The sequence below is a fragment of the Fulmarus glacialis genome, unplaced genomic scaffold (assembly GCF_000690835.1).
Source record: "Fulmarus glacialis isolate BGI_N327 unplaced genomic scaffold, ASM69083v1 scaffold26226, whole genome shotgun sequence".
NCBI lineage: Eukaryota > Metazoa > Chordata > Aves > Procellariiformes > Procellariidae > Fulmarus > Fulmarus glacialis.
In genome coordinates this window covers 27865-40773 of record NW_009219217.1, presented here as the reverse complement: position 1 = coordinate 40773, position 12909 = coordinate 27865, and the positions used below count along the sequence as shown (strand labels likewise).

The 12909-nt window shown below is 37.7% G+C and overlaps 1 protein-coding gene across 1 annotated transcript in view; it reads left to right on the top strand.

Moving 5' to 3' along the window:
- Window positions 1–3521: 3521 nt before the first annotated feature.
- Window positions 3522–12909, top strand: part of ALG12 (ALG12, alpha-1,6-mannosyltransferase) — an 11018-nt gene continuing 1630 nt past the window's right edge. The window contains exons 1-8 of the mRNA XM_009580293.1: window positions 3522–3719; window positions 3871–4003; window positions 4538–4711; window positions 6094–6288; window positions 7594–7697; window positions 8179–8402; window positions 9135–9304; window positions 9502–9577. Coding sequence (XP_009578588.1) covers window positions 3555–3719; window positions 3871–4003; window positions 4538–4711; window positions 6094–6288; window positions 7594–7697; window positions 8179–8402; window positions 9135–9304; window positions 9502–9577 — 1241 coding nt within the window. The 5' untranslated portion in view covers window positions 3522–3554. The remainder of the gene's footprint in view (window positions 3720–3870; window positions 4004–4537; window positions 4712–6093; window positions 6289–7593; window positions 7698–8178; window positions 8403–9134; window positions 9305–9501; window positions 9578–12909) is intronic.

Sequence of the window (12909 nt, the reverse complement as noted above, 5' to 3'; positions counted from 1 at the left end):
GACCCGCGCTGTGGGGTGACGAGGCGGTCGGGTGACGGGGTGACTAGCAGGCCAGCTGGGGGGGTGGTGGGCTGTTTTGGGGTTGTGTTTTTTAGTCGAGAGCGTTCTGTGTGTTTCTTCCCCAGTCCGAAGAGTGACATTTTCTGCACAGCTTCGTCGTACCTTCATATCTGGTGCTGTCCCAGACTTGATTTCCTGCCTCAACTTTCCCTTTTCTGCTTTGTCTTTTTTTTTTTTTTTTTTTTTTCGCCAGTCCCCAAACTCATGAGGAAATGTATATGAGCATAGCAACTGTCGTGTTCTTCCTTAGAAAAGAAGAAAAAGCAATTCCAGCCACTGCAAGGTTTAAATCTGACTTCAGAAGTTAGCTTTAGCGCAAAGTTGGAAGAGCTATTAAAGCATAGTAAAAAAACATGAAAATTGAAGATAATACAACATAAGTTTTACCAAAGCTAGATCAAGTCAAAGAGGGAGGACCTTATGGTGGGATGCTCTTGGTGGTTCTGCATAGATGCCTCCATACGGAGCATGTGAGGGAGTGAAATGCAGCCTCTGTAGACAGGTTCTACATGCAGTTTGACTGCCAAACTCAGGTTGCCAAACGTATAAATATGCCGACATATTTATACTGAAGAGTGTCTGAAAAGCATAAGTGAGCTAAATATCGTAGATTTTTCATGGGAAGAGTAAAAAGTCCATTATTGGAACTAAGGACACTTCCACAGGAAAAGTATAGAAAAAGAATAAACCATTTTTGATGAAAGTGCTTCAGGCTTTTTTTAATGTAAGAAAACAATTATTTTCACCCAGTTTAATCCCAGGAAGGAGTGAATTCTTTGTGTTGGAAATCTCTGCTCTTCTATGATTCAGTCTTGACGTATACATCTGAGGGGGGGTCAATGTGGCTGTGTTGTACAGGTCTGAGGAAGATTCTTCTAAAGTTGTTAGAATGTTAATGGTGGATAAAACTATTTGTATTCACTTACAATATTGCTCTAACCTTCATTATTAAAACATTTTTGTTAAGTGAAAATTTGTTTCTGTGTTTTTGGCATTTAAAAATAAAAGCTGTAATTGCACGTATTTTGGCTTTATATAGCAAATTTATTTTAAACGTCAAATTCAGTGTCTACCTGTCTTGATAAATTCCACTTGAATTTTGAGGTTTGTCAGCATCAATTTTCAACAGATCAAGTTATCTTGAGTCTTGACAAGACAACTAAATTTATTAGGCTTTATCTCAGAAACCTAGGTGTTGTCTTCATGCTTTGGTTTTTTATCTTCTAGTGTGTTTCCCTTCAGGGAATCTCAGAACGTATAATACATATAATTATCTTCAAAATGTATGAGTATGCTGGCAAGCTTACTTTCTTCAGGCATACAAAAAGGTTGGAGTCAACAAGATTAAAAAAAGCCTTGTGATAAACTGTGTGTGGGATATGTAGCTTCACTGTCATTCTGATGATTTAGGAAGTTGGGGACTGATTATTCACGTGGTGATCCGCTAAAGATATCAGGAGCAGTCTATATTGTAACGTGGTCAGTATAATGAATACAATATTTATAGGTGAAGGTAACATCTTTTTGTTACACAACTGACATAGTTAAGAAGGAAAAAATAGAGCTTCTTGGCACTTGGGTCCTTTTACAAGGATTCATTGTGTCCTAAAATACCTGAAATGTTAAGAAGCTGTGAATTGGGAGTGAGGAGTACCTGTCTTACTGGTGTATCACTTCTGCTTCACATGACACACAAGCTACTCAAATGCCTGTGTTGCTATATGCAGCGGTGGATTGACCCTTCAGTGTCCATTTTTCTCTCGGGTAAGTTTGGACAGAAATGTGAGATGCCTCTATTGGAAGAATTCAGCAAGAGAGCTTTCTAGAGACAAGAATTTGTACAAGATGAATTGCCCTGTGCGGAGGCTTAATTCCTGCCAAACACTTCTTGAAGTGCTCCTGATGGCAGTCCCATACCTCTTTTACTACTGCTGTGGAAAAAGGATTCTGTCATAGCATAACCCATTTTTATCCATCCTTGTAGAGAAGTAATACTAGCAACAGGTTAAAAAGACTTCTTCACACTTCCTGGGATATTGTGTTTATTTAGGCTCTTAATGTTGCAAAACAAGCCAAAAATCGTAAGGACCTGCAACAGAACTCTCTGTCTGTGAGCCCAGGGTTAGAACTGCTGTTACAGCAGCAATCAGGAGAAAAAGAGATGCAATCAGTGAGATATATAAAATAATATGCAGATACATGCAGTTTACAGGAGTACACACGTTTTGCGATTTATTGGTGTTAGCTGTGAAGATAAGGAACATTAGGTTACTCTTTATTTATTTTTACTAATGAGCAGGACAAACGTAAATTCAGGAAAAGGTAACTCTAGGAGGCAGTTGCTAAGTGATCCTAGCAAGTCTGTCAACTATCTTACATCTGTTTGATGGAGATATTTAGACCAAAGCACGGGAGAAGACATCTCTAACCAAAACCCCAGTTGTACCTTAAAGGTGCTATTTTTAAAGTTTTGTTTCTGTGAGACCAGAACAAGAACAACAATAACCAAAATATCTTGTCTTTTATTAAATCGTAAACTTACAAAAAAGTGGGAAGCTTAAATTAAAAGAACATGAAATAGATTACCATGTTTTTGCTGGAAATGCTCATGGAAAATAACTTTTTTTTTTTAACTGGTTTATAATCTGAAACTAGAAAAGATGAGCTGTTTACCCATGACCATACCTTTGCTTTATTTGCTCTGGCATCGCCTGGACACGTGATTTTATCATCATGATAAAATACATCATAAGTACTACCATAAGAATGGCTCAGCATGGTCTTGTGAAACTAAGTGCTAGGGAGAGATGGCCTTCATTTCTGGGTGGGAGTGCGAAGGACGGGGTTCAGACCATCTCACGCCATAATGACACGTGGTGTGGGTGCCGAAGGGGATTCGTCCTTCACTTGCCGCTGGCCAGCTGGCAAACTCAAAAGGTCAAAGTACTCTGTTCCGAGCAATTTCTCATCCTCGTGGTTCCTCTCCCACTAGTTTCGGAGTCCTAGACAAACGAGAGAGTATGTTCTAAAGATCATGTGTGAATCCAGTGTGACACATTAAAGTGAGAGTAAATGACAAAGCTGTCTCTCCCACAAAACGCAGACATAATTGAGGTGGCACTCTCCGCAGTGGTGGCAGTGTGGGATGCAAAGGGAAATATTTTCTTAAGTAGGGTCTATGTTGTCTTGAGTGTGTTTAGGTGAAAACTAAAACCTTCACATTTACAGAGGGTGGCATAAATCCTGAAATGCTGCCTGAATATGTTTTTGGCTATTTACTCAATTCATTGAATGTATTAAAAAAAAAAAAAAAAAATTGGATGGATTATTTAATTTATTAGTCTTTGTTTAAACTTTTACAGTACTGTAGCATGTTTTCCGTGCATTATCAATCTCTCTTTTTCTGTTTGTACACTTCGTACCATGTTATTAATGTATTTTCTTTTAATTTTCTTTTTAATAACAATAGAATATATGTGAATTCCAAACCCAGTATGGCTCAGAAGAGGAGCTCGAGTGGGCGGTCATTCCCGTTGCTGCTGCTGATTATTGTTGTGGCCTTTGTTCATTTAACTGTCTGTCCTTTTACAAAAGTGGAGGAAAGCTTTAACCTACAAGCTATCCATGATGTGGTGTACTACCAACTGGACTTGGATAAGGTAAATTGGAAAGAAGGTGTTCTTTCTCGGACACTGTTAAAGATTGCAATTCCCTGCTATATGAGTAGGATAAATGCAATGTGAATATGATTTATCCCAGTTTTCCTTTGTTTCTGATTTGCCTATCTTACTTAGATTTCTCTTTTTGCAGTATGACCATCACGAATTTCCTGGAGTTGTCCCAAGAACGTTCCTTGGACCAATTTTTGTTGCTGCTCTTTCCAGCCCAGCTATATATGTACTTTCTGTGCTAAGAATGTCCAAGTTTTACTCCCAACTGATAGGTATGAGAACTTTAAATCGTCAGAACAGAGATGTTTTTGCTAGTGGACTAATGGGTGACATTGTTGTAACATTCAGTGTTTGGATCAGTGGTAAAATGGGATACTCTTTACCTTAATGAGGGATTTTGCAAACTGTAGGTACTTAGAGCCAGCGTGGCAATTCCACCCCCTCTTTGGTGTAACTAACAGCACAGAGAAAGTCTGTGCTAACAAATGTCAGGCAGTGTAGAAAAAGCAAGTGTCTTCAGAGAATATGCTCCTATGTGTGCTTCTGTGTATGCTTCAGAAAATATTGTTTAACTTGGGCATAGAAGCACTGACCTTTGTGCAAAAGTATCGGACAAGTTAAAGGTGGATTAAAATAGATAAACTAATGGGGAAGTTTTGGGTTTTTTTTTTTCTTTGAAGTGGGTTATATTGTGACATCTTCAGTATTATTTTTCATAACTTCTTCCCATTACGTTATGTAACATGGTTGTTCGTCAGTGATCTGTCTGATATTACTCTTATTTCGCATTTTTATTCTTCTAATAGTCCGAGGAAGCTTGGGGCTCAGTGTGATTTACACGTTATGGAAATTGCAGAAAGAAGTTAGAAAGCAGTTTGGAGCAACTACATCAACAATATTCTGTCTCATCACTGTTACTCAGTTTCATTTGATGTTTTACTGTACACGAACCCTCCCTAATGTGTTTGCACTTCCTTTTGGTAAGTATTTGTGTAGGAATAATTTTAAAATATCAAAATTTTTCTCGAATGTATCAATAGTTAAAGCACAGAAAATGTGTGGTCAGACCAAATTAATATATGTGCTTGATTAAATTGTGTGATAACAAGGCTAGAAAACTTAAGCAGTTGTGATTTCTTTCTTTTTTTTTTTTACTGCATATGCTTACAATGGGTGTTGAATGAAGTTTTATTGAATCCTAGCATATGTGGAGTTTGACAGATGGCTTTGATTAACTAGAAGTTTGAGTGTATGTATCTGATGCATAAAACATAGAGCTATTGAAAAGGCAGTAGGTACACCCGCAGTTCAAAAAAAATCTGTGAACTTAGTCTACACAGGAAACATCTTTCTCATGAGACTGTGGAACAAACTCCCACCGCAACTTCTCCACCTTCCTCTTCTGGAACTGCTGTATGTACAAATGTAGCAGTTTGTACACTAAAAGTAAAGGCAAAAAAAAAATCAAAGTCAAAACCTTACTCTACACATACAGTTTCTCCCCAGAGATGATGAGAGGGAAGATTAACCACGTGACAGATATTAGCTGAGTCATTTAATGCTTCAGTGCAAGTTGTTCAACTAATAAAATCATGAGGTTGGTGTAAGAACATGTGTAGATCAGAACTGAAAAACAAAACAAAAAGCAGTTGAATTGTCAAATAAACACTGTGTAGTAATAAACTTCCCAGATAACTTCTGCAGGTATTAAAAAATACGAGTTGCTTCATGGTTTTGTACTATTAATATTTCACACGTTTTCCTTAGGATCATGACCACTTTACTATGTTAGTCAGTGTTATCATGTGATTTAAACTGTGAAAAAGTAGAGGCAACTTCATCTGTAGAGATATGGTGTGTCTCCAGCTAACCATGCAAATGGATTTATAGTTCCTTCTCCCTGAGTGATAGTCTGTAGTCTCTTTCATATTTGAAATGGGGTGTTGTTTTCATGAATACAGGATATACTCAGCCAAGAGAATAAACTAACTCTTCAGCTGATACTGAGCAATAATAATTATGAATCTTAGTTTGAAAGGCTTTTAGTACTCCCTTAAGGTTTGGGGGTTTTTTTGTTTTTCCAAAAGCTATTAAATACACTGTCTAGGAAGGGTTCCCATGTGTTCCTTCTGTGGTTATACTTTTCCTAATTACTTAAGCATCAACAGTAGAAAGTTTTGTGTGTTTTTTCAAATTACGTTTCTCTAACAGAGGAAGAATTTCTGGACTAGAAATGGTAGGAAGACCAAAGGAGGATTGGTGGGAAGTTAGAGGAACAAGATGCTAGCATTGAGAAAAGTGTTGCCCATTAGAAAACGAATAGTTCAGTGTGTCAGACGGTGTGCTTTATTTATTTTTGCAGTGCTCCTGGCATTGACGTTTTGGATACAGCAAAAGCAAAGGCCATTCATTTGGTTCTCAGCTTTGGCAATTATAGTCTTCAGATCAGAGCTCTGCATATTCTTAGGCCTCATGCTCCTGGTGACGTTATTAACTAAAAGAGTCTCCATTTTCAAGGTGCTTTCCCATGCTGTGCCTGCTGGAATTTTTTGGTTGGGTAAGTGTTTGCTTGGAAAAAACAAATGCCACATAGTAAATTCAACAGAAGTCTAGAGATTTGACTGACTTCTCTGGTGATCTGGCCCTTAGGGCTTGCTTTTTTTTTTTTTTTTTGCCTGATTCCATTTGCTAGTAATATGACAAGGGTATGTATTTATTTGAAAATTTCTGTGTGAGGAAATAGGTGTGCACAGAGCAGTAGAAAGATACTGTGACCCCTGCCTTTAGATGCTTACGGTATAATGTCCTGGTTTTAAAAAGGCTTAGACGTGCAAGTTGACTTTAGTATAATTAGTACCTCGCTGTAGCTACGTGTGCATAATCAGCTGTAGTATCTATTGCCATGACGATAAGCTGAATCCCAGGATAAAATACAACAGTGTGACAGACAGGGATACTAGCAAGAGGGTTGTGGGGAGAGTCACAGTTCAGTTTTGTTTCTTTATTACGTTAATTTTAATAGCTTAAGTGATTATCCATGCTAGAGAGGTTGAAAAATCTCCTTGTCTCTACCCATCCATGGAAGGCTCATGCATATTCATATGAATACTCTAAGCTTCTCTGCCAGCTTACCGAATTAAAAAAGCTGTTGTCAGATGCCTGGTGTTGACCTCTGGTAGCGTGCTGTCCCTTCCACAGTGTGGACAGTAGAAACAATAAAAGATCATGCTATGTGCATTTGGAGGCACCTCACAGCATAAGAGTTTGGAGGTCCAACAGGAATTAGTTACTGGTCTCCCATTCCCTCTCTGGGAAAACTTCTTAAATACCAGAGCAGTTTTCACAGAGCTGAGTGGAGGAGATGGGGCTGATGGATTTGCTGCTCTTCTGTCTTTTTGCTTTTCATCCCTTATCCTCCTTCTTCCCTCCCACCTAATAAATAGTAGCAAACCTCTGGAAATTGTTTTTCTTAACTTACCAGCTTTACAATGAAAATCCATTCAGTACCATTTGAAGTTAACCTGGGTTTCTTACCATTCATTAAATTTAATGGTCTAATATTCTTTTAAAACAAACTTTAATTAAACCACTACTTTTCACACCTGGGGTTGGAGTAGGGTGAATCCCAATCAGATTCCTATCTAATGTGCTTCTACTAAGACTTCTATTAAGAAGTGCCTCCCTCCCTGCATTTCCACTGCAAGACAGACAGATTCAACCTGTGTGGCTTTGGGTGAGGCTTACAACGCATGTTCCAGTTTATGTTGATCTCATCAGTAAATGTGCAATTTGGATGTGCTAGTTTGCTTTTCCCTAGTTTTTAATTCACACAGATTTGTATTTCTTTAATTCTTTCTTTTAGGGCTAACAGTTGCTGTGGATTCTCTGTTCTGGAGGCAACTTGTGTGGCCTGAGGGGAAAGTGCTCTGGTATAACACAATTTTGAACAAAAGTTCCAACTGGGGAGTATCCTTTGAAACGTCCAGGAAAAAAGATCTATTGAACACTACCAGCCAAAGCTTGATGTAACCTATTCCTGAGACTCAGTTATGGTGTTAAATTCTACTTTTCATGTAGTATTTCATTATTTGAAGCTTATGAGACAATGTCTGTTTCTTAGATCTTTACATAAATTTTAACTTTCCTCTGCTGACTGTTCCTTCTTACTTCTTTGTGTTCTACCGATGTAACGCCAGATTTCTTCCCCTTGGTTTTTCATGTTGCCCATCATTAGCACCACTTGATGTGCCTCTGTTTGATGATGTGAATGTAACTAGGCAACTGCTTTTATTTCTCAAAGGGTGGGGCAGAAAACCAAATGCCTGGAAGAATGTGATATACAAAAAGTATACTGCATATTTGCAAAATTTGCGTGTACTACTGTAAAGAATAGTTACTTTACTTGTCAGCAGTGAAAGCATCCTTAACTCTCCTTTTCACCTTGAAGACCTCCCCCTTCTTGTGGTATTTCTATTCAGCCCTGCCTCGTGCTTTGGGATGCAGCATTATATTTGTACCTTTAGGTGTAGCAGAAAAGAGAACTCGGATATTACTTTTGCCAGCACTGGGCTTTATTTTCTTGTATTCATTTCTCCCACACAAAGAGCTGCGTTTTATCATATATACTTTCCCTGTCTTCAACATAGTGGCTGCTAAAATGTGCTCACGAATGTAAGTTCAAAATTCTGTTTATATCTTTTTCTCTGAAAATGCAAAAGAAAAGCAAAACTATTATTTTTATGTACTTCTTTCCATCTTGGAATCTGGATCATCTTGAGATCTTCATATGCTTTAGAAAGGAGATCTGGATCATTGTAACCATTCGACTAATGCGGGAAATGGAGACAAAGAAAAGTTGAATGATTTGGCAGGACCATTTGGCAAGTCTGGGGCAAAGCCGAGAATAGAGCCCTGATTTTACTGTTATGCTGTTACAATTCAGTTTATTTTATCCACCGGAGAAAAAGACACATTCCAGTGTACTACTGTGTTGTTAATGTAACTTACCTTAGGAGATAGTTTAATATACAGGTGGGGCTCATGAAACATGGAGTTTGTATTAAATAGTTAAACTTGGGTATATTGAGTAAACAAATTGAAGTTAAACTCTGAACTTCTTTGAAAGAGAATACATTCATATCTAAAGGTTTTAAATATTTAACTTTATTGATGAGCTTTTATTAGCTTTATTAATGAGAATATTCTAATTTAAATGCCACTAGAAGCTAGTCTTTCAGAAATGGATAATAAATGCATTGCATACACATGATTGTAATAAAGTTTGCATTAATCTTTATTATCTAGCAGTGGAGTTTTCATAAAAGTTCTGTCACAATAGTCAGTGACCGGTATGAAAGAAAAATAACAGTTTCTTCTTACTCTTTTTTTTTCCCCCCTCAACAGTCTGAATAACTACCGGAAATCCTGGCTGTATAAACTTGGATCTCTCTTTGTTATAATGCATCTTCTAGTTAATGCTGCTTATTCAGGGACATCTTTATATGTTTCACATTTCAATTATCCTGGAGGAGTGGCAATTCAAAAGTTGCATGAGTTGGTACCTTCAACAGCAGGTATGTAAAGCTGGCTTGAGATATGTTCACCTAATTTCCATTGCAATTTTTTTCTGCTAGTGTATCTTCACATGTATTGGATATTACTTCTTCACACTATTTACATGCATCTTTTCTGTTACTATTTTGTTAATTTATTAATCAGAGTGGTTTTGGAAGAATTTTGAAATTGTATTTTGTTTTCTTTGTTTATGTAGACGTCTCTGTTCATATTGATGTGGCTGCAGCACAAACAGGAGTTTCTCGGTTTCTAGAAATCAATTCAGATTGGAGGTATGTTATGAACGAGGTATTTTGATCTGAAGACAGGACCTGCTTTTTCCTTTTTTGTATATGCACAGGGGCAAGCATCACAGATACAGTTTCTGGTACAGCGTATTTATTAAGCCAGGTCAAGTACAATGTGAGTCTTCAGAGAATTTTGATGGGTGCAGTGCTGCCATTTCAGAAATAGAGCACTGCAGTGTTTTTTAATTGTTTTGGTTGGTTCTGGTTTGCCTAAATAGCGTAGAATCTTTTAAGGACATCAGAAACAGTGCAAAAAATTGTTGGCTTACTAAAACACCAATATCTTTAATGCAGCTATGTTTGATATGTCACTAGATCTTGTAAAACACAGCTGTAGATGAACACTTTTCTGCTCTTGGCAGAACAGTGTATATAATTGTGGGGGTGTCTTCTCATTTTGTTTGTTTTTGAATGATGTGTAGCAATGTGAGGCTTATCTACGTATTAATATTCAAAGACTATTTTTATGTGGAACATCCTTCACATAGATGGCATTGAAGCTGCTGTTGTGGGCTATCGTCACATTCATTGGCTCTGAGAGAGAGCAGTTGAGTGCTTTGTAACCGTGACCAGCAGTGATGTACAAACAGTTTTAAGAATCAGAATATTGAAATGAATAGTAGGAGACATTTGTGGGATGCCATTGTTTGCTTTTCAGGATACAGACCAAAAAAAAAGGCACCTTTCTGATTCTTAGGCCTACCTCTTCAGCTGAAGTGTAGATTTCTAATTTAAAATGACATCTTAATGAAAAAGACCAGCAGAAAGTGACACAAAGCCTCACTTCCTACTTGCACAAAACAAAAGCAATACAAGCAGATTTTGGTTTAAGAAGTATTCTGAGCATGGAGTACTTTTTCCCCAGTTATAGTATTCAGGATCAGATGAACAAACATGATTTAATTATTGGTTTGTTTAGAGATAAAAGTATTTTGGAAGTCAAGAGGAAGAAGGGAGAAGTGTGCTTCTGGGGGAATTATAAAAATCCCCATAGAGCTTGCTATGCCTTGTCTTATTTCTGTGCTGTCTCATAATATTGTGATGGTACAGACAGTTTAAAGCTGAATTGCCTTCACAGTTACCAATCCAATGTTTATTTCAAGTTGTTTTTTGCGTGTTCAATCTAGAGAAAGTCTTAAGCCATGAACAGTCAGCAGGAGGAGACATTAAACTATTAGAGTACAAGTGATAGAACACACATGATAGCTAAAATAAAGATAGTTCCAATCTTTGGTTTTTGAATATACTTAAGTACACACACTACTCTAAATACAACTCTACTCTCTAAATACAATGCTTAATTTCAATGAGCTTTTTGAGATGGTGGGTTTTGGATTGTTTTGGGCTTGCAAGTCTGTAGTGTAGTGGGATTGGAAGGTGAATGAATAATACCCCTGTCACTGATGGATGTTTCATAGTGTTGCAGCTACAGAGCAGTTTGTCTCTCTCACTTTTATCTTTACTCATCTTAAAAAAGCCTCAAGGGAGGCCTGATTCATCATAAAGTTTCAGATGAAAAAAAAATCAGGCAAAATCCACAACTGAGCATCATACACAGGACTACTGTCTGACAGCACAATAGTGCAAAGTTTAGTGGCACCAGCTGTCCCATTTTCTCTTTATCCAAAGAAGTGACAGCCTTTTAGATGGGCGAAAACTAATCTACCATCTTCATAGACTGTGTACATCAGGTGAAAACAGATTTATGGATGGAGTGGCTATGAAGGCTGATGATTCATCAGGATAACTACAATCCATAAATAAAAGTGTCTTAAAGTTAACAGCTTTCAGTGGCGTGCTCAGATTAGATCTATTTGCCTCGAGAAAAATGCAAGCGATCCATTATTTTTCTTCAAAGGGTGATTGAAAGAAGCTTGATGCCGATTCTTACCCAGAACAGGTGTTATAATCTTGTCTTCAATTAGTGCAGTCTCTTTGAACTAGGAATAAATATGCTGTGTAAGCTTAAAGTATTTAAAAATAATAAAATTCATAAATGCTTGCAGCCAGATGAAAGGCCCTTTATTTGCTGATGAAGAAAATGCAAAATCATTAGTTGGTAAAGTTGTTACAAAATATGCCATTCCTTCTGCCAGTTTGGATGCATGTACCATCCTAAGCGGTATTGTGATCTTTTTGGAAATAGCAGATGAAATTAGCATGTAATTTTTTTTAGAAGAAGAAAGCACTTGTTCAGTGTGCAAAGTCTAATTCTGCATTGTATGGTGTATTTATTGACATCTCTGGATTCTGTCAGCCTGGGGTCTGTTCTGGGTTGCCAAAATTTTAGTTAACAATCCATACAAATCCTCAAGTTTGCTGTAGAGTACTTGCTTTAAATATCTTAATGACTGCTATGTCAGGGAATGTTGTAAAAATATAAATCGAGATTGAATTCTCTTTTTCACAGAGAATTCAGGCAGATGAGAGGCCAGTCCTGCAAAGACACACGTGGTGAAAGATGCAGCCTGGATTTACTCCTAGGTGCATTTAAGAGTATGTAGGGTTGGGATTGCACCACTTCCCTACCAGTGTCCATGCCTGTAAGAAAAGCCACAGCCTTGAGTAAGTTGCTTGTAAAATGGGAGGAATCAGGTGCCTAAGAATAGGAGCTCCAAAAGCTGGTAGAAAACAGTTCACAGAAAAGGGCAACAGAAAGGGTGAAGAACTGGGCACTGCTCTTTGCTTGGGTTATAGAGCATAGACACTCTTTTATAGTTAGATGCCTAAGACTGTCTTGTCATAAACAAACTAAAGGCAAGCAACTGCCATCTTAACCTCTGTCTTCTGGACAGTTACCCAGCACTAGTGTAGAACATTTTTTGGGGATACAGAACAAAGATTTGAATCCAGGTCTCCCACTTTTGGAAGCACACTTAACAGTGGTCTACGGACCACTGTTTTGGGGTGGACTTATCTTATTCTTCCCCTTTGAAATTGTTGGATTGAGGACTTGATCAGGCTGCCATGTCCAATATAAGCATCCTAACCCTTGGGCTATAAATTCCACCTGACTCTCTTCAGTGAATGAATAAATAACTATTGTGAAGTAGGACAGTGTCTTCATGAGACAGTGAAGGAGATCTACCTCAATTTCTAGAAAATTAGAGAGGTTCATACAGCTCTGTGAGATAACGAACTTCAGTTCTGGGCTTAGATCAGATGGAGAGTGGCTGACCCTAGACCTTTCATATCCCTGCCAAATGCTTAAGTCACTTGTTTTCTCATCCTGTAAATTCCCTCTACAGCTAGATTGAATATAACTTCTTTTAAGAAATAACTGTAAGTGTACATGTTAAATAGTTTTAGAACTCACT